Raw genomic sequence first — 21,164 nt, 5'->3', positions numbered from 1 at the left:
TGTACAGTGACAGCCTTTGTACTTTTTATATGCCAAAATGCCATGCCCTGTGTGTTCTGACACCTTTTTATGATGTCCAGCATTAAGCTACAACAATCTGAGCTCCAGTAGCTTTTCTGTAGCTCCTCAACAGCTCTTGATGTTAAAACCTGGCGTCCCACCTAATGGTGAAATACTGTAGGTAAAAACATATTATCATACTGGTTGATTTTTTTTATTATTTATTATTGACTTTAAAGTATCTTGTAAAAGCTTTGTTTATATTAATATAACCTCACTGTGACATTAGGCTACACAAATTATGCCATCATGGAAAGTAGGCTATAACAAATCCAGGGCAATTTGCTTGAAGGTATTGACTGTTAAGTATGTTTGCATAGATTGTTCTGTTTTTGAGCAGCATAATGTTTATAGATACAGCCACTGCTGAGTAAAAGAGGAAGATATAAGTAGTCAAATATCAGTCATGCATTGTCTCTTCACACAGCACAGCGCCTTCCAGTCTAAAAAAAAAAGTTTGTGTCGCAACAGTCAGCTTTACTCTTTACCAGTGTTCAGAGGATTTCTCAAACTTTACCACCCTTCTCTGGTAAGTAGTTTAATATCGGTAGGACCTACATCATAGTTTATTTTAACGTGTGTTGGTTCTGATGTTTTAGATTATTTCATTCTGTTCATTTATCACTAAGTCAAATGTTTGTTTATAAACAGCAAATAATAGAATAATTTTTGGCTTCTGTTATTCTGTCTTGTTTTGTCCTGCAATCATTTATGCTGCACTTCCATGTTTGCTTCCTCTACAATTCATATTAAAGGTGATTCATATCAGCTCTGGATTTAAAGAGTTTACAAGAAGTTTGTATGTTCAAAAACTTTTTATTAATTAAGAATTAAAGGCATTGTTTGGCCAAAAATATAAGTTATTTAGTTATTTAAAAACATTTCCAACATTATTTAATAACCTATTTGATTATCTGAAATGTTAACCGTTCTTATTCTTATTTTTTTGTTCTATACACAAATTGAGGGCTTGTGTTGATGTAGAGGAGTTTAGGGTTATTTGTCACACCCTAGTTAACATATATCTGTCACTTGTCTGTTTCTGTTTGGTTCAGTTTTGCCCTTATTTAGTATTTTCTGTTCTCGTTTAGTTAATCATTGCTCATTTTGATCACCTGTTTTGTATTCATCTCGTTTGCTCCTTTTGTTTGCCTGCCTTTATAAGTCTTCAGTTTCCTTCTCTCCTTTGTCCTGGATTAATGTTAGTTTTAATGGTCAATGTGTGTTGATGCCTATTAAAAACGCCTTTTGTTTACTCCTTGATCGTGCGCCTTATTACTACAACAATATCAAACTTTTATTATATTTATTTATATTTCTGCATAAAGGCATATACATCAAAGTCCTGGCCACGAACGTCTTTAATGGCTTTTCAGCTATATTTAAGCAATACAGCAAGTTTAAAGCAAAAAAATAAAATAAAATTATAAAATTATAATTAATAAACATTGTTTACCCAACAGCTATAGCTATTTTATTTTAATAATATATATATTTTTATATTTATATAGTGGCTTTCCAAATTTCAAAGACACTTTATAGTCCTGTACAATATATTTAGCAAAAACTTTCTCTCTCTCTCATATGTCAAGTTTTGTGTCCAATTAAGATGCAGAAAACAAAGTATTTATTAAATAAATAAAAAAGCTCAGGGAAATCCAATGGTAAACATCAACAAAAGAGTGTGCTAGGCACAAAACAATTCCGAACAAAGGAATAAAAGGAGCTTAAAAAATACAAAATAATGGACTGAATACAAACAAGTGTGATCTAATTAATGAAAGGAGAGAGGTCAGAATTCAACTACTACTACTATATAAACTACACTGTAAAAAATGACCGTAATTTTAATGGTAAAAACGGTGAAAATACTACAGTAAAAACCTGTTAAATGGTTAACGGTAAGTTCCCCTAATTTATACGGTGAAAATCTGTAATAGACATTTCAGACAATTTTGGAAGTGAAAAAGAATTTACAGGGAAAAACCGTAAATTGACGTTCCCAGAATTCCCTGCGTTGCATTTTCATTTTTCTTTGAAATAACTTTCTTCTTAGTTTTTTCTTATCAGTTATGTTTATTAGGGTTGTATGTTACATCTAATGTTGTTAAATTAACGTTTATTGCAAATTTCATTTAATGAGTCTCACCATGATGGTGTTTAGTGTTTGTGTGAATGACACTGTGCACCTTCTATATATGTTATTATTTAAAAGCTGCTTGTGATGGGCTTTGGTGCATCATGTGACTTTCTCATCACCACCTGCATTTGGTGGTTATCAGTGTATTTTAAAGGTACAAAACAGATTTCAGTACTTCAATAGGTTGGTATATTAACATTATATCAGTTAATGAAATTACGGTCTTTAACAGTAAATTAAAACCGTAAAGCCTAAAATGTTGCTACCGTATTTTTTACGATAGAATTCCAGCAACCAGAATTTTTTTTTTTACAGTGTACTGCTATATGAAGCACACATTAATTGTACTTTTGACTCTACACCTTATCTGAGAGAATTTTCCTGTGTTACAAATAGCCGTGGTCTCACTGATGAAACAATGATGTGTTCAAGAACAACTGGCTTTGTTTGCTGGAGAAAACATTACATAAAATGAGGTACTAATATGTACCAATTAGAGGTAAATGAGTCACCAAGATGTACCTTTCTACACAGTTTTGTACCTTTTTTTCCCCTCACTGTACAGATGGTTTGTTTCAGATGATTAGTGATTATGAGAATAATATTTGCCTAAATCATTCCAGAACAAAAATGCTGATTGTGTGTTTGTTGTTCATGTTTGTGTCATTTTTGTGATTTGACTGCATATATCATCTCTGCTTAGGTCTGACAATCTTTTAATATCAAGATGAGCGTAGTGGAGAAAATCAGCATTTTTATCTTTCTCTTACAAGGTGTGTGTATCTCTCCTTTACCTTTTTTAATAAGACATTTGTAATATGAAGTAAATCTGTGTTTCATAATACCTGTGTGTTTATGTCCATGTCTGTTGTGTATAACTATGTCTAAATGTTTTAATTGCAGATATGTTAAGTATTTGATTAATTACTTTACTGTACTTAGAATTACTTTAGGGAAATCTGTACTTTACTTGAGTTCTGTTAAAACAGAATATACATTTGCAAGGGGGAAAGAAATTATAATTTTTACTCCATTACAATTTCATGTTAAAATTATTAATAACAATATATAATATATTCTCGATTTAAAAATAAAAACAATATTTTTCTTTGTGACTAACAAGCCAATCAATCATGCTCACAACAATTTAATTCTTATTTTATTTAAAGAGCCATTCAATTTTATTTGAATAGTGTTCCTTACGTTTGCATCAGAAATTCAAAAAATGAAAAATAAAAACCCCACTAAACTCTAAACTGTCTCTTGTTTTTAAGTAAAATTAAAAATATAAGAAAAAGTTACTTTACTTTTACTTTTTTCTATTAAGTACAATTAAATGTGGATGTCTTTTTTAAACCTTTATTTATTTATTTATAGGTACTTAGACTTTTAGGCTGTTACTTTTTTTTTTTAAATAGCATCTCTGCACTTGATTTTTCTCATCTTTTTAATGCTTTAATATAACATTTTTCATTTTAATTGAAATGTCAATGAGGTCTGTTTGTCTGTTTTATTGACTGAAAATTCTAGTCAATAAGGGTGTGTGTTGCTTTACATAATTGTGTTGTGTGTGTTATAAGGTGTTTACTGTACACAGTTCAAAGTCAGTCTGCCAGAGAAGATTGAAGCTCTCAGTGGATCCTGTGTGATCATAAACTGCACTTTTGAGATTGAGAAACAATATGACCAATACCTCACTGAGAGTGATGCTACAGGATTATGGCTCAAAGATGGAATGAATCAGAATGGCAATCAAGTATTTAACTCCAGAAATCCCAAACCTGGTCACTTTAATGGGAAATTAACTGGAAAACTACATGAGAAGGACTGCACCACTATCTTTTATGATGTTAGTTCGAATCACAATGGTAAATATTACTTGAGGATTATGAGTGGTGAAGATCTGAAATACACCTACAAACAATCCTTCTCCACTATAGATGTCATCGGTGAGTGATTTGAGCGTTTTAATTATAAACAAATGTGTTAATAAAGTGTTTTAAAAGTTGCCATCATTGTCATTTACTTTCTCTGTTTCAGAGTCTCCCCACAAACCCAGAGTGCAGCTGTATGTGGCGCAGGATCAGGAGGAGGTGTTGGAGGGGAGCTCTGTGAGTCTGCGCTGCTCTGCTGAGACTCTCTGCTCCTCTCCTCCAGCAACTCTCACATGGAGCTCCACTCCCAGAATCCCCCTCAGTGAGAGCAGCAGACTACAGGAGCTCATCTCTGATCTGAACTTCACTGCTACTCACCGTGAGCATGGAGTCACTTTCACCTGCACTATAACCTACCAGCTACAGGACAAGAACAAAACAGCACAGGACAGCATCACAGTACATGTTCAGTGTAAGTGAGGCTTTTTACTTTTTGACTTGTGAATTATATAATTGTGATTTTTATTGTGAGGCCCTGATTTTGTTTTCCCCGTTCAGATTCCCCTAAAAACACAGCAGTGTCTGTGGCTCCCTCCAGCTCTGTGTTGGAGGGCAGTTCGGTGACTCTGATCTGCAGCAGTGATGCAAATCCAGCCGTGAACTACACCTGGTCCAGAGAGAGTGAAGGACAGCTGGAGCAGCTGCAGACTGGAGACACTCTCACCTTCAACAGGACCGACCCGACACACAGAGGCTGGTACCACTGTACAGCTCAGAACCAACATGGTGCCCAAAACTCATCAGTGAAGCTGGACATTCAGTGTGAGTAATAAAAGAACAGAGAAAATCTTTCAACCAAGTGATTGTAAGCAGTGTAAACTGCATAAAAAAGTTACTAAGAAACATTTCCAGTTGTGCTGCACAGACCGTTCTCGATCTTTCTCTCTATTAGATGCTCCTCAGATCTCCACTTCCTCCAGCTGTAGCAGAACTGATGTAACTGTGTGTTTCTGTGAGGCTGATGGGAATCCCTCTCCTGAACTGGAGTGGCATCTGTCTGGACGTCCTGTCACTAACTCTTCAAACACGTTCATCAGTGAAGAGCGATTGAGCAGCACAGGCTTGAGGAGCTCCATCACTCTACATCAGTCTCTCACACACACATCCACTCTGCAGTGTGTCAGTAACAACACTCGAGGCACTGCAAGAAAACTGTTTCATCTGGTCTTCATCACTGAAAATGCTCCAGGTAAATTAAAATTTAACAATGAATCTATTTTAGGTGTTGATATGGCAATAAATCAACTAGCCTGCTGATTTTTTTTATTTAATAGACAACAATTATTCAGATATGCATGGTTAAATATTTAATTGATATCAGTACAGTTGCTCTCCAGAATAAAGAACGTTTCCTGTCACTGATTTATTTAACAGGTTTTAACATGTATGCCCTCCTGATTGGGATCGCAGTTGGAGCTTTGTTTATGGCAATCTTATGGGTCACAACACTTCTGTACAAGTAAGTAGAGCGATTGCTTTTCCAATCATCTCCATTTCCCAGAAAAAGACTCTAATAATCTTGTATGTGTCCACTAGAATTTCAGAAGGGATCTCAACAATGTCTCAACTTACAGTAGCGTCAGATTTGATGATTTTGGTCTGCAACCAAAAGTCAGAGATTTTCAATATAAACATTTAGTAAAACGCTTCCAGATACTACTAAAATCAAATTAGCTGGGTGTTCTACATTCAACTTATAGCTGTATGGATCTATGATGTAACTTCATGTCCATAATTTTGTCTCTTGTGTTTTTATTTCACCTAAGGAATTGTAGAAGGAACATCTGAGATCAATCGGATATTTATTAGAATTAAATTTCACTTACTGTATATTCCTTATGTTTCACTATATTTAAAGTCTCCTGAGCTGTGAAAGAGAAACCTTTGATAAATAAGATACAAGCAGTTATATGTTTTTAATTATAAATTATTTCCGTAGATGGTTCTGCAGGTCCCAAAGGGGAGATAAAGCTGGGCTGATTCAGACTGATGGGGTATGTTACAATATATCAAACACACACGTCAAACTCACAAATACCAGACCACTTTCTCAACCCACTGACAAATTTCAAGTTTCTTGTGCATAAAAGCTCTCTACTGATGATTCTCCATTTTTGTTCATTCACTAGGCTGATTCGGTGGACAGTAAGGTAGAGCCTTTTTATGCTAATAAAGTTATGATTTCATCAGCTGAAGACCCCACACTAAATCATCAAGAACCCCTACATTATTCAACAATTAACTTTGCAAACACCAGTCCAGAGTCAAAAGACATCAGAGGCATCTCTTCGCTTACTACCGATTATGCTGTGGTCCAATATTGTAGTCAAAATGTAGAAGGTAGTGAGGCAAAGATCAGAAAGGTTTCCTCAATGCCACATGGAGAAGACATTTACCAGGTTCCTCGCAAAGCAGCAGCCAAAGCAAAACAGGAGCATATAAGAACATAAACAAGGTGAATCTACTAAAGCATGAAATATTTGTATAAACATGTAATTTTTAATTCATTAAAATAGGGACCTATAGCACACTAAAATATGTATTTTCTGTTATTGTGTTAGATAACAGACATTATTTGGGAATTTAAACAGTATGTCATATGTGCAAATTTTTGTTAATAGGCCTATACTCGCTTAATATTTAAACTAAACTGAGCTAGACAATGACATCTCTGAATTCAGTAATGAAATGCCTTTAACTGAAAATTTAGTGTTTAATCTTATCATTATACATTACTGACACTCTATCCTCCAATTTGATACTGTTAAGTGCTTTGACACAATCTGTATTGTTAAAAGCGCTATATAAATAAAGGTGACTTGACTTAATAAACATTCTTGTATAGATTTCAGCTTTCAGGTTTTCATGAGGGCATTAATGTATGCAAGATAAAAACAAAAGAAAACAAATATATAAAAATTGCACACTTGTAAGGCTTCAGTTTGTAAAAGTTATTTTCCAGCTATATTAAAAATGTAAATTAATGACCATTATTGAAACATATATGAACCTACACCATATGATAATATCAGTGTTACTTTCTTTAAATGAAGTGAGTTCAGTTGCATTAGTGCATAAAGCCCCAGCCACCTGTTTTGCATTATGGTTATATTATAACAGATTATGGTTTTGTTCTCAAAGGTACATTCACCTTTATTCGAATTTCCATGAGTGATAATGCACTATATTTGAACTTTGACCAAGTTGTGCATCAGCCTGTGAAATCATGAACTCTGTTTTTTGTACTGCTCTCTGAAGTCCACCTATTTTTTTTTACATCAAAAAACATAATCATTTAGAAGTAATACGCTATTTTCTGTCCTGTTTACACCCTCATCAGAATGCCTTGTTTGAATAGGTGTGGCAAATCTTATTTTCAAAGATTTTATTTTATCAACACTTTTTCATGAACCTCTTATTTTTAATTTTTTTTTTAATTTGGAAATTTTATTATGACTCCTGCAAAAGCAGAACTTTCTTTTCCTATTAAAGATGAGTAGTAGGCTATGCATGCACTTGTAGACTCAAGCAGGAAATATTTTTGAGAAACACTGCAGGCCACATTGTTGCTTAAAATGATGCAAGATGTTTCTGCATATGATGCAACATTTTTGTTTAGCCTTACATTGTAAACACTGTATTAAAGGGATAGTTCACCCAGAAATGAAAATTCTGTCATTAATTACTCACCCTCATGTCGTTCCAAACCCGTAAGACCTTCGTTCATCTTTGGAACACAAATTAAGATATTTTTTAATGATATCTGAGAGCTTTCTGACCCTATATAAACAGCAAGGGTAGGGTACTATCACAGTCAAGACACACAAAAGTAGAAAGTGTGGTGATGATGTTATGTATCATTATATATTGTGCATGGTGCAAACTAGAGCCTGACCAATATATCGTTTTGGTGATTTTATCGGGCCATATAGGCCTAGACCTTTTTCCTGAGTAAACGATGAGCGCCGTTGCACAGATGAAATGCTTCTAAATAGTAGGGCTGGGATGATAAATCGATGCAGAATCGATTCCTGGATCGATTCTGAGATTTTCCGAATGCATCGCGATTCCTCTGGAATCGATTCTGAGCTTAGTTTTGAACAGCAGATGGCGCTGCATGCTTTAGAAACAGCCATACTCTGCTTGTTTCCAAATCCTTACACATACTTGAACCTAAAATAATCATTCATAAAATTTGAATAGGTTTAAGCGAATTATAAGGGTGTTCACAGTGGGCTGTGTTTGTGTTAATCTCGTGTCATAAAAGCATTCTGAGCCGAGGTGAAATTACAGACTCAGCCGAATGCACAAGCGCTCTTCAGCATTCTTCTTCATGAGCATTTGAATGTGCAGATAAAAAATAGATTAGAGCGCCATCTGCTATTAGAATCTAAGCTCAGAATCAATTCCAGAGGAATCGCGATGCATTCGGAAAATCTCAGAATCTGCATCGATTTATTGTCCCAGCCCTACTAAATAGCGTAATTGACAGTTCTCAAAGATCTTGATTGACAGGTGATTTGACCAATTAGAACGCGGATATTATGTGCCGCTGCTGCTATCTGCCATCTTGCCCGACAGCTACTGTAACGATCAGTCCACTGGAGGCGAGCGTAGTGAGAACCCACCCAAGTGCAGTTTATTTACAAAGTGATCCAAAATACAAACATAATCCGAGACTTGACTTGACTTGAACAGACTTGACATAGCATGGATAAACTAGACTCACCGACAGCGGGTTACAACTTCAATACACGACAAGAGAAAATCAGTGTTGCCAACTAATTTTCAGGGAAAGTTGCTAAAGGAAGGTCTATTTGTTGCTAAAAGTTGCTAAATGAGGTTGTGATGTCATTGCGCGATGACGTCATTACATAATCACTACGCAAAAATGTCACTACATCTCAGCAAAAAATGTTAATTTAGATTTGTTCGTAAAATAATATAAATACATAATATAAAATATAAATAACTATTTTTAAATGCATTGAATTATTGAAAACTTACACATTTTTGAACGATTACAATTTAAGTTTTTTTTTATTAGCTGGTAAACAAACAAAACTACACATTCTGAACAATTATACTTTTAATTAAGCAGTGTATTAATAAAAAAAAGAAAAGGGCACAGTCTACTATGTTAATATGAAGGGATTTTCTGTATTGGCTTTTCCACAGGTTTTTTACCAATTACGCATTGTATTTTGTGTTTTCGGGTTACAGGGTTACAACGGATAATGTCCTGGAAAATTACTAGTACCATTTCCATTTTCTAGATCTTACAGTGTACTAACTGATCAACAATCGCAGGTACAAGCTACTAACAAAGTGTATCATAAATAAACAATTCATTTATTATTATTATTCAATTAAACAATTGCAAATAGCAGCTAACTTAATTCACGTAATATGTGTACTACTAGGCAACTTTGGTTTTCTCTTTTTGTGTAATTTAATAGGTGTGCCTTTTCGTTTGAGTCACTTATCAAAAGTTGCTCAAAGTTGGCAAATAAATTTTAAAAATAGCTCAATTTCTTGCTAGGTGCTTTCGGAAGAAAAAGTTGCTAGGGTAGTCTGAAAAGTTGCTAAATTTAGCAACAAAATTGATAAGTTGGCAACACTAGAGAAAATGGAAACATGATGGCTTCTTATAGCAAACACTCAGGGTCACATGACAAGAACCAACCAATGAGGAACAAGACACATGACTAGAACAACCAATCGGAACATGACACATACACAAGGCAGAGTAACACGAGGGCAAGGGAAGCATGACACTAGGCATGTTTGAGATGAGCAAAATCTGCGCAGAACCGATCACCGGTGATCACCGCGAGATGCATGCCGGTTAGAAAAGTGTCCGGGTTAGGTCCGCGCATGCTGACATGTGCCAAAAAACTCTCGCGACGGCGAGGCGGCTGTGTCGGATTGAGCAGTCGCGCGCAGTTGCTCTCCACCGACTGCGCTGATCAAAAGCATGATGGGAAACGACTGACTGACGACACAGCTTAATGCTCATTGGTTCAGACAACCGTGATGCTGCCTTCTCTTCTAAAATGTTTTATTTTTTTAATCTGATTTCATGCGATTATGTATTTAAATTGTTCATGAATATTCCCAAACACTATGACAGTGCGATCTCTTTGTGAGATATGTGATTGTTGTCATATTTTCTATAAAAATCTAAAATACATGTTTGAATTAAAATAAAAATGGATGATAAATAAGCCTTTCCTATGGAATTAAATAGCAAGCACTTTGAGTGTCTTGTTTATCATATTTATTCATATAAAAGCAACAGAACTGAAATTATATCATGTTTACCAGCAGCATACAGCATATGAGTGAGAATAACGCGATATCTGCCTTTGATCTCGTAGGTTTCTGTTCCACTTCGAGAGGTCAGAACTGTCCGTCTTGACTGCACTTATTTCACTCCTCCCCTCACTGCAGCCGCCTACTCTCGCCTACATTTCAGGCGAGGCGAAGCGCATCTCAAACAAGCCTATTGTCGGCTCGGAAAATATGTAAATACGCATGCCCAGTAGCCGCAGCTGAATCCCTTCCAGCATTATCCACAAATCAGACAGGAGACTAACGTTAGATTAACTTCGGTGGACTTAAACTTGAAAAATGGTGTGTTCCGCGGTTGAAATAAAACACTTTCTGATGTTTATTTATGTTCATTTTGTGCTTTAAGTAAATATGAAAAGATGATCGGGTCACGTGTTTGAACTGAGGCAATACAGTGATCTGTCACTACACATTAAGAGCCACAAAACGGTATTTATTGTCGATCAAGGTGTGCAGAATGCATGTTCATGCTGATACAGGAAGTACTGGTGTGATGTGATGAAAAAGGGAAGTTATAATAGATCTGATGGCAGTCAGTACTATTACTTCAGGATTATCAATGGTAGTCTGAAATACACCTACAAAGCAAACATCTCCACTATAGATGCAATTGGTGAGTAATTTGAGGCTTTTATTTACAAGAATTTGCTAAATGAATATTTTAAAAGTTGCCGTCGTTATTTTCGTTTTCAAACTCTCCCCCCAAACCCAGAGGGACAGTTGGAGCAGCTGCAGACTGGAGACACTCTTACCTTCAACAGGACCGACCCGACACACAGAGGCTGGTACCACTGTACAGCTCAGAACCAACATGGTGCCCAAAACTCATCAGTGAAGCTGGACATTCAGTGTGAGTATTACATAACAGCCAGTTTTACCTCGTCACATTCATTAGCACCTAAAAGTCAATTATAAAATGAACAGTTATGCCACTGTTATTGTTTTATGGTGCAATAATAGCTACTTTAAAAATGTTTATCTTTATTAAATTTAAGGGCAAGTAATAATAAAAAAGCCTCTAGGTTGTTCAGTTAAGCAGTTGACCTTACCACATTGCTGTGTATTTCAATTAAATGTTGGGACACAAAAAGTTCACAAACTCATAATTCATTCTCATTAGTGCTTCAATCATTGGCTGAGTTCCAGACACTGTAGCTTCAGACCTTCAGATCAGGATATCTGGACTCTAGATAGGAAAGCAGTCTCAGTGTGCATCTGCAAAACACATTACCGAAACGGATGCCGATGCATCAGCACAATCGCTCAGTTGTTCACACATTCATTTGTGAGAAAATGTGTTTCTTGCTGCAGTTACTGTCACACATTTCGACCGAGCCAATGATAAAACAAATCATAAATGTGTTAATAAAAGACATTTTTCACCCAAAAATTACGATTTTTTGATGTTACTTAATGCATTCATCCTAATGCATTCATAAACATTTAATTTAAGAGTTTCCATTTGCATTCATAATCTATTAGAAAACACAACAAACTGCACACGGATTCTTTATGTTTTTATGCCTGATGCATTACAAAATATTTTATGTGCACATGGACGCTAGCGATTTGTGTATTATCATTTCTTTCATTTTACGTACTATTTCTGACAATATGTTTTCAAGTAGGCCTTTTATTTGTGTTTCATATGGTTTCTTAATATTGAGTTTTTTGATGTACGAATAGATTTCATCAGATTTTTTTTTTTTTCCATCAAGAATGAATACGTTGATAACTCTTTGCAAAAGGTGATATACTTTGTTTCCCTTGTTGCCTGGAACACACTGATCTCTAGAACACATTACAGGGTACATATAGTATAAACATTTATGAAGTTCTTTAGACTTAGAACTTGAATCCAAATGTAATAATCAACATTGCTCAAAGTTCCACTTTTAAGGTCAATTTATAATAGGAAGGGTTCGACTCATAAATCTTTTTTATGGGGTACCTAGGTAAATATAATGTACATGCATGAAAATTTTAGGTTTGAGCCTTGTTTTTTATGGGGCATTTGCTTTATGGGAGCGATTTGCTGCATAAAAAAGTTTTTATAGCAGAATGCTTCCATTGAGGACTTTCCTATCTGGACCTGAAAGTTGATTATTATTAGTGGTGGGCATAGATTAATTTTTTTTAATCTAGATTAATCTCACTGTAATCTTGGAATTAATCTAGATTAATCTAGATTAAAATGGCTCATTTGAATTCTGCCAAGTAGATCAGAATAAGTTCACTACTAGTAGTAAACAACTAGCAGTCATCAAGAATTTAATATTGATAATAACATTGAAGACATTGTATGATTATTCCTTAAAGATATGGTTTTAATAGTTTTAGTAGTAGTAGCCTATTACGTTCTGCCCAATGTCTTCAAGTGAAACCGAACTTTTATTTTGACGGGTTGCCGTGAGGATAGTTTTTCTCAAATGAAACGCTCGAATGCTCATGAAGTGACTCTCAGAGCAGTTCTGGAGATGTGGTTCATGTATTTACATCCTAATTTAGTGAGACGACAGACGTTAATATCGCCGCAAGCATCACGCGGGCTTCTGTATGAGTAGTGAACAAACCCGCGCGTCTGCGCCATACATTAACACAGAGACACACAGAAGTCATATTTAAATAGACGTTTTGCGGCTTAATATTTACAAATAGGAGTGGGAGTGTGCTCACTTGTGTGTGCGCTTATGTTTGTTTGTGTGTGTGTGTGTGTGTGTGCGAACCGGGGCGGAACTCCGCGTGCGCGCGATACAGAGAGCTTGACCATGTAGAGACAGAGATATTTTAGTGTCAGTCTGCCACAGAAGATTGAAGCTCTCCGTGGATCCTGTGTGATCATAAAGTGCACTTTTGAGATTGATAAACAATATGACCAATACCTCACTGAGAGAGCTACTACAGGACTGTGGCTCAAAGATGGAACTGAAGAGGATCCACATCAAGTGTTTAACTCCAGAGATCACAAACCTGATCACTTTAATGGGAAAATAACTGGAAAACTACACAAGAAGAACTGCACCACTGTCTTTTATGATGTTAGTTCGAATCACAATGGTAAATATTACTTCAGGATTACGAGCGGAAAAGATCTGAAATACACCTACAGACAATCCTTCTCCACTATAGATGTTATCGGTGAGTGATTTTAATTATAAACAAATGTGTTAATAAAGTGATTTTAAAGTTGCCATCATTGTCATTTACTTTCTCTGTTTCAGAGTCTCCTCCCAAACCCAGAGTGCAGCTGTATGTGGCGCAGGATCAGGAGGAGGTGTTGGAGGGGAGCTCTGTGAGTCTGCGCTGCTCTGCTGAGACTCTCTGCTCCTCTCCTCCAGCAACTCTCACATGGAGCTCCACTCCCAGAATCCCCCTCAGTGAGAGCAGCAGACTACAGGAGCTCATCTCTGATCTGAACTTCACTGCTACTCACCGTGAGCATGGAGTCACTTTCACCTGCACTATAACCTACCAGCTACAGGACAAGAACAAAACAGCACAGGACAGCATCACAGTACATGTTCAGTGTAAGTGAGGCTTTTTACTTTTGACTTGTGAATTTATTTATTGTGATTTTTATTGTGAGGCCCTGATTTTGTTTTCCCTTCAGATTCCCCTAAAAACACAGCAGTGTCTGTGGCTCCCTCCAGCTCTGTGTTGGAGGGCAGTTCAGTGACTCTGATCTGCAGCAGTGATGCAAATCCAGCCGTGAACTACACCTGGTCCAGAGAGAGTGAAGGACAGCTGGAGCAGCTGCAGACTGGAGACACTCTTACCTTTAACAGGACCGACCCGACACACAGAAGCTGGTACCACTGTACAGCTCAGAACCAACATGGTGCCCAAAACTCATCAGTGAAGCTGGACATTCAGTGTGAGTATTACATAACAGCCAGTTTTACCTCGTCACATTCATTAGCACCAGTCAGTTTTATAATTAACAGTTATGACACTGTTATTGTGTTATGACGCAATAATAGCTACTATAACATATCACTGACTAGAGCAGAATCGTTACAGTTATTTAGTTTTTTCTTCTTTCATTTTAATACTTTCAGATGCACCTAAAATCTCTTCATCCTCCAGCTGTAGCAGAACAGATGTAACTGTGTGTTTCTGTGAGGCTGATGGGAATCCCTCTCCTGAACTGGAGTGGCATCTGTCTGGACGTCCTGTCACTAACTCTTCAAACACGTTCATCAGTGAAGAGCGATTGAGCAGCACAGGCTTGAGGAGCTCCATCACTCTACATCAGTCTCTCACACACACATCCACTCTGCAGTGTGTCAGTAACAACACTCGAGGCACTGCAAGAAAACTGCTTCAGCTGCCTGCATTTGATGAACGTGAGTTTCTGTTTGAGGATTCATCCAATATAAAAGAAATGTGTCAATAATATGTAAATGAAAAACATGTTAATCTGCTTAGTGACAGTCACTGGCTTCAGTGGGAATGCTAATGCTATCTTACATTTCAGATTGTTCCTCTGCACTTGCAGTCTTTAAACAACTTTGTTGTTTAAAGATTACACTATGACTCTCAAACACTTGCTCTATTAGTCAATCATCTGTGGTTTTTCCAAACACTCATTTCTTCTTCTTTAGGTTTGAATCATTTCTCTGTGCTGATTGAGTTGCTGTTGTGGCTCTGGCGGTTGTGTTGTTGTGTGCTGTTACATATACACGTGTACGGTAGGTGTATGACACATATGAGGTATTAAGAATGATGCATAGAAGAGCACTGTGTCTAAATAAGTAAGAAAAACAGATTCAGCATATTTGATCTGATGAATATATATAAACTGATGTATAATTTTGAATTTTAACAGATGCATGCAAGTCATTGTACTTAAAAAAATAATAATAATTAATAGGGATACAAATTAGCATAATGTAACAGACCCTTAAGTTATATTTAAAAATGTATCAGTGTTGTTGCAATATATAACTTAATATTACACCAAGAGGAAAGAAGCTTGCTTGGTTTTAAACTGTGGATACTTTTCAAATTGAACACAAAATTATTTAACGTATGCTTATTATGTTGATGTGTTCTAAACTTGATCTGTGAACTTGAGGGGAACTGACTTCTCACACTTCACACTACTGATAACCAGCTTGACTCGTTTTGATTAAAAGTCTTTACATAGAAAAGAGAAGTTAGACTGAGAATCTCTTGAGCATAAGCAGCAGATGCTACTTGTTTTCATAATTTGCATCAAATGCAATGACATTATTCATATTAAAATTTGAATGTGGTGCCAATCCAGTGTGACTTAATGATTTTGCCAAGTTAAATTATTTTAACATGGACACTTTTTTTATTTTTAAGAAAAGACGATGGGAAACTTCCACAGACTACACAAGAAGTCCCTGAGAGAAGTGGTCAAAATGCAGATGAAGTGAGTTACAACAGACACCACAAATGATACATATTCACACAAATGCAAAGTTCTAAATATATATATATAAGATACACTTTTTACCAACTAAACAAGTACACAAACTGCTGAACAATTTAAAGAGACACTAGAGCTTTCCTGTCAATCCTTTACTGTAGGTCGCTCCACAGGGCAATCAAGACGACCCTGTTTATGTCATGAAGTCATCTGCTGGAGCCGCTACAGCAAATCAAGCCTCCATCATTTATTCCTCCATTGACTTCACAAACGCTAAACCGCGAGAGGTCAGGAGCGTCTCCTCATATCATGCTATCTACGCTGTGGTCCAGGATTGTTCTGGAGGGCTGTCAAAGACCAAGAGCTCAATAGGAGAGTCAAAGCAATCAGAGGAAGAGCTGTTTGAAGACTCCTCTCAGCTTTACGCAAAGGTTAAATGTTGAAACTCTTAGAGACCTAAAGCCATCCCTTTATTTGTTTCCTCGTAAAAAAAAAATAGGTCAGATATCTAAACGAGTGCTGTTTTTAACAATGAGCCCCATTATTCCTGACACGTCACAACTTTAGATGTTGATGGGTTCTAAAATGTGTTTAAAACAAACAAGCAACCTAAAAAAAGAAAAAAAAGTGCAGTTCTTATACACACATAACTCATTTGGTTTGCTTTTACAGTATTTCAGCCATTTTCATGTGTTTCATAAATATTCTCCCCAAATTTTCTATCATGTTTTGGGATGGTCAAACCATGTGATTATTTGAAATGTCTTGGAGTTCCCATGAAAATAAAAATGTGATACGTTCTACTCTGTAAAAAAAAAAAAAAAGAAAAGTTGAGCCAACTTAAAACTTTAAGGCAACCAGCTTCAGCGGATTTTTGATTTTGCTCAACTTATTTTTGTGGGAGATTCTCAAATTTGTGTTGTATAAACTTAAAACGACAAGTTGAGAAAACTCAAAAATCTGCTGAAGCTGGTTGCCTTAAAATTTTAAGTTGGCTCAACTTTTTTTATTTTTTTTACAGTGGTATATCTATAAATCTGCAGCAAGGTCTTAATGAAACCAAAAATAGTCTAAAATAGAGGCACTTCTGAATAAATGAGTGACAAAAAAAAAAAAAATCTGTCTTAGATTTTCATGCAGCCCTCTTGAGACAACATAACATTTGATGTGATACTAATGACTTCATAAAATTATATTCATTTGACAATGCCATAACAAAGTGGACTTAAACAAGAGTTTAAACAGAGAAAAAAAAAAAAAAAGTTTAAACAGAGAAAAATGTATCTGTGTCAATTTTATATATGTATCTCAAGACTTTAACATTACCAGGCAACATTTCTAACTTCCTATCCACCGTTTTCCTTTAATAACTGCCAATAAACTTGTTTAAAGGTTTGCTCTAGGAATGCAATAATAATTATTTATTAACATCAAAAGAAAACTTAACAGTGTCTGTTGTCCTTTTCATATTAATACAGTAAAATGCAAAGAATAAAAGTAATCAGGAGGAACAGAACAGCTAGCAGACTGAAAAGTGATTTTGTCATGTTAACCCGCATAATGCATTCAATAAAAAAAGAGACCATTTTCGCATATATTTTCAAATATGCTATATTCTGGGACCATTTTTATTTTTATTTTTTAAATAACTTAGTATTTTTCATATTGTAACACTATGTTGTATTTGATCAGCACTTTTTGACTGAGTAAATGTGAAAAAAAAAAAAAATCTAAGTTTTGTGATATATATATATATATGAATGAATGAGAATAAATAATATAATAATATATTAAAAATAATAAAATGTAATTAATTCTATTGAATTTATAACCGATGATTGCTCAAAACAGTCCAAATTTACGAAACCTAAATATTTAAGATTTCTAACAAAGCATCAAAACAACATGAATATTACACTGATAAGTTTTTAAACAAAATAAGTTCATTTTACTTGCAGCATAAACTTTCAGATGGAAAAAAATGATAAAAATGTTTTATGCTGCAGTGGTTTGTCAATAGCCGTACATATTTATCAACACAATTCAGTCCCCAGAGTGTCTGAGATATGGGGAAAAGTTGTATATTTTACGAAAGTGTTTTTGACACTGATGTAGCCTACGCTGCGTGTCGGGCGGTTCTTCGCCTCCACATCGTGCATTCAAATCGTTTAATGCACAGCTAGCCGTTGATTATCCCGTTTATACAATGGTCATTTGCCAGCATTCACACATTAAAGATGTTAATAATATTTGTGCTGCAATATTTGACCGGAACGATAAAAATGACGGTTATTTTCGTCTGTATTACTATTAAACTGTAACTGTATGTTACTATGGTTACCAATGTTTATAGGAAGCGCATTAAATTGACCTGGAACTACCTGTGCAGTTCAACGAATTTAATCAACACCTGCCAGCCAATCAGAATCCAGTATTCAGACAGACCATGGCATAAGCATAGACATAACATTTATGTTGTAATAATGATTATTAATTTTGATTTATAGGAAGGGTTTTTTTGGGGTCATATTCTGGTCTGTGTTAAACATAACTATACTTTGACATTTTGTTGTACAACGTAAACTGCACACACTCACACCCCAAACATTCCTATGTAGTAACATATTGAAAAATAAAGGACTGTTTCAGAATGTGTGTTTTCCGCATGGGTGTGTGTAATTTGCATTGTAGAGCAAAATGTCAAGCTTTGTCAAGTTGTTTACATTATTTTAGTCATTCATTGAAAAACCTAATTAGAAAATATAGGAAAATCTTGAGGGAAGCAGTGGAGAATTAGTCTTTATTAGTCAGGTTTTTTCGTCACAACGATATATATATATAAAATACTCAAGGAGCTCATTAATTAAACACAATTTGGAATTCATGACCACAATTTTTTTTTTGCTTGTCATTAGTTGTGTCTTACTTTGTTTAATAATTATTACACAAATACCATTATAAAGCTGTACTTTTCACGATTATTTAATTTACTTTATAATTTACTATTAATTTATTCTTCATTATTGTCTATTCTGTATTATTCCACCCTTGATATGACATATTCTACTTGCTATTATTCATCTATTGTTATTCATTTATTTATTATTGTATTACACATATAACTTGTGCTATTATAAATCGACGGTTTCATTGGGCGTACGCGCCTGGACCGAAGTTAACTTCCGGTCTGTGCTTGTTTATGTTGTTGCCGTTGAAACCGTCTATATATAAATTGGGTAGTAACTGATTACATGTAATCTGGATTATGTAATCAGATTCCAAAAATAAAGTACTCATAATTAGAGAATATTACATTTTAAAATGCTTATAATCAGATTACAGTTATTTTTATTTTGTGGATTACATTCACACAATGCCAGTAAGTCATTCATAATTTATAGATTCTCCTTTATTTTTCTTTTTTTCTTTGTAAATTTTCTTTCTAAAAATCGTACTGTTATACCATTGTTGTTGTTTATATTCACAATATAGAATGGTCATGTAAATAACCTTTGAGATTAAATATTTACTTGGAATATCTCTGAGGAAGTTAGTATTTTAATAATTTAACAACATTTACACATGTTTACAGTTTGATGTCGCTTAATGGTCGCATTGACATTCAGGTAAACAAATTAAATTTTTATTTTTAGTGTTCAAGTGTAATTGATTTTACATTTTTATGATTTAATTAATTATTAGCTTTTTAGCAACCACTACATAAAGCCCAGTTTGGGAAATCCTGAGGTAGTTCAATGTCTAATGCATTTTATGATGTTGATATATATATATATATATATATATATATAGGGTCTCCACTTGTTGCCATACGATTTACACCCGTCCCAATAGAAACAGTTATGTGGGACATTAATAATTAAGTCAGCACAGCAGGGTGACTTGTGCTCATTCCTACCCTCTTCTGGTGATTTACAGACAGAATTCACATGGCACAGCAGAGAAATTCAATATTATATTATTTATTCTTGAATCTTTACTAACAGAAAGTGAAAGGTTGAAAATAAACAAAAGAGCTTGTTAATTATTTCACTGCTGCAGTAGTAGAAACCAGAAGATGAGTAAAGCAAGAGACAAAGTATTGTATATCAATAAACTGTACATCATAGGCCTACTTGAATCTTTTTATCATTCAGTATGATCATATAGAAAATACATAATTAAAAATCCTAAAAGTGCAGATTAAAATCAATAATAAATAAAGAATACAAAAAGTAAAATGTGTATTTGTATTTATTAGTATTTATTAAATAAAAATATGCACATGCACACACTTCTTTTTAAATCTTTATTATATCAATCCATTTTTTTTTTTTAATAAATACTAGCCAATAGCAAATGCATTTGATTGGGAAATTAATAATTAAGTGCATACACTACATGGCTCTTGCACAGATTTTCAATGTAATATGTTAATCTGTTTTTTTTTTTAATCACTTTTCAGTATTTATGTTCTTTTTAGCCATTTAGTAACATTGTGATTTTTCTTTAAATCATTTATTCACTTTATAAGTGTTGGGCACCTACATGAAGGCACATCGTCATGACCACCAAAGACAACAGCAACTCTAATCAGCACTTAGAAAAGATTCAAACCTAAAGAATAAATGAGTGTTTGGAAAACTACTAGCGAGCTGTATCATAAGCTTCGAAGGGGCAACATGTTAAGAATCATCATAGTAATTGCTTTTTATTGCCAGTGTGTCAACTGCTTGTAACAGTCGGACTGAAACTGTCTTTATATCTTTATATAGTCTCACATAGCCAGATTGGTAATGTATTCTGACTACTTTTTAGATTACTTAAATCTAACTCATTTTTAAACTTACCATTGAATGTACCATTCTTATATAAAAAGCAACAAGAAAGAAATTCTATTCTAAAAATCCAATTAACAAAATGTCGGAAGGGCAAAAATATTTAAGTTGAACTAATTTTATTGCTTGGGCTTAGTTGAGAAGACATATTATATTAAGTCTGCACAAATATATTTAAAAAAACATTAAATTAATTTTCAAATCCAGTCAGCATTCAGAATGCCAATGTTTGACTGAAGTAATAAAAACAAATCCAGCCAACACTGAGATCATTCTGCACGTGCAGGCGCCTGAGTGACTTCGCGGGAGAAACAGCGCCGCCATCTTGTTCACGCGTCAGGTAAGTTCCAGTAAATAACTGCTATTTTTTTAGGCTAAATTTAACGAGAAAATCATGCAACATAGTCGATTTTTTTTTTGAGTGGACATTTAGAAAGTATTTT

At 34.8% G+C, this 21,164-nt stretch overlaps 2 protein-coding genes across 4 annotated transcripts; both read left to right on the top strand.

Moving 5' to 3' along the window:
- Nucleotides 1-510: 510 nt before the first annotated feature.
- Nucleotides 511-13,403, top strand: LOC131539655 (sialic acid-binding Ig-like lectin 14). 3 transcript variants are annotated; one of them, XM_058774326.1, is made up of 11 exons: nt 511-589; nt 2,904-2,973; nt 3,781-4,149; nt 4,241-4,546; nt 4,633-4,896; nt 5,027-5,323; nt 5,509-5,593; nt 6,074-6,128; nt 6,264-6,284; nt 11,201-11,338; nt 11,609-13,403. In XM_058774326.1, exons 2-10 carry the CDS (start codon nt 2,928-2,930, stop codon nt 11,321-11,323), a joined length of 1,566 nt encoding a protein of 521 aa, XP_058630309.1. In that variant the 5' UTR covers nt 511-589; nt 2,904-2,927; the 3' UTR covers nt 11,324-11,338; nt 11,609-13,403. The 3 variants fall into 3 exon arrangements, with proteins under 3 accessions (XP_058630309.1, XP_058630308.1, XP_058630307.1); XM_058774325.1 differs by having other exon boundaries at nt 11,201-13,403; XM_058774324.1 differs by lacking the exons at nt 11,201-11,338; nt 11,609-13,403 and having other exon boundaries at nt 6,264-7,785.
- LOC131538521 (myelin-associated glycoprotein-like) lies at nt 12,966-20,000 on the top strand. The gene is made up of 8 exons (XM_058772388.1): nt 12,966-12,995; nt 13,263-13,626; nt 13,710-14,015; nt 14,099-14,362; nt 14,547-14,834; nt 15,122-15,179; nt 15,820-15,889; nt 16,048-20,000. The coding sequence occupies exons 1-8, from the start codon at nt 12,966-12,968 to the stop codon at nt 16,327-16,329; spliced, it is 1,662 nt and encodes a 553-aa protein (XP_058628371.1). The 3' UTR covers nt 16,330-20,000.
- Nucleotides 20,001-21,164: the final 1,164 nt, after the last annotated feature.

This window comes from Onychostoma macrolepis, chromosome 04, assembly GCF_012432095.1.
Source record: "Onychostoma macrolepis isolate SWU-2019 chromosome 04, ASM1243209v1, whole genome shotgun sequence".
Taxonomy (NCBI): domain Eukaryota; kingdom Metazoa; phylum Chordata; class Actinopteri; order Cypriniformes; family Cyprinidae; genus Onychostoma; species Onychostoma macrolepis.
Note: the sequence above shows the minus strand (reverse complement) of the source record. Positions and strands in the feature narration are given on the sequence as shown.

Excerpts from the sequence above, each read along its gene's own strand:
- LOC131539655 (XM_058774324.1), top strand. The coding sequence starts at position 2,928 with ATGAGCGTAGTGGAGAAAATCAGCATTTTTATCTTTCTCTTACAAG. Across the intron at positions 4,150-4,240 it reads CTCCACTATAGATGTCATCG|AGTCTCCCCACAAACCCAGA; the intron begins GTGAGTGATTTG and ends TCTCTGTTTCAG. Across the intron at positions 4,547-4,632 it reads CATCACAGTACATGTTCAGT|ATTCCCCTAAAAACACAGCA; the intron begins GTAAGTGAGGCT and ends TTCCCCGTTCAG.
- LOC131538521 (XM_058772388.1), top strand. The coding sequence starts at position 12,966 with ATGTGGTTCATGTATTTACATCCTAATTTA. Across the intron at positions 14,016-14,098 it reads CATCACAGTACATGTTCAGT|ATTCCCCTAAAAACACAGCA; the intron begins GTAAGTGAGGCT and ends TTTTCCCTTCAG. Across the intron at positions 15,890-16,047 it reads GTGGTCAAAATGCAGATGAA|GTCGCTCCACAGGGCAATCA; the intron begins GTGAGTTACAAC and ends CCTTTACTGTAG.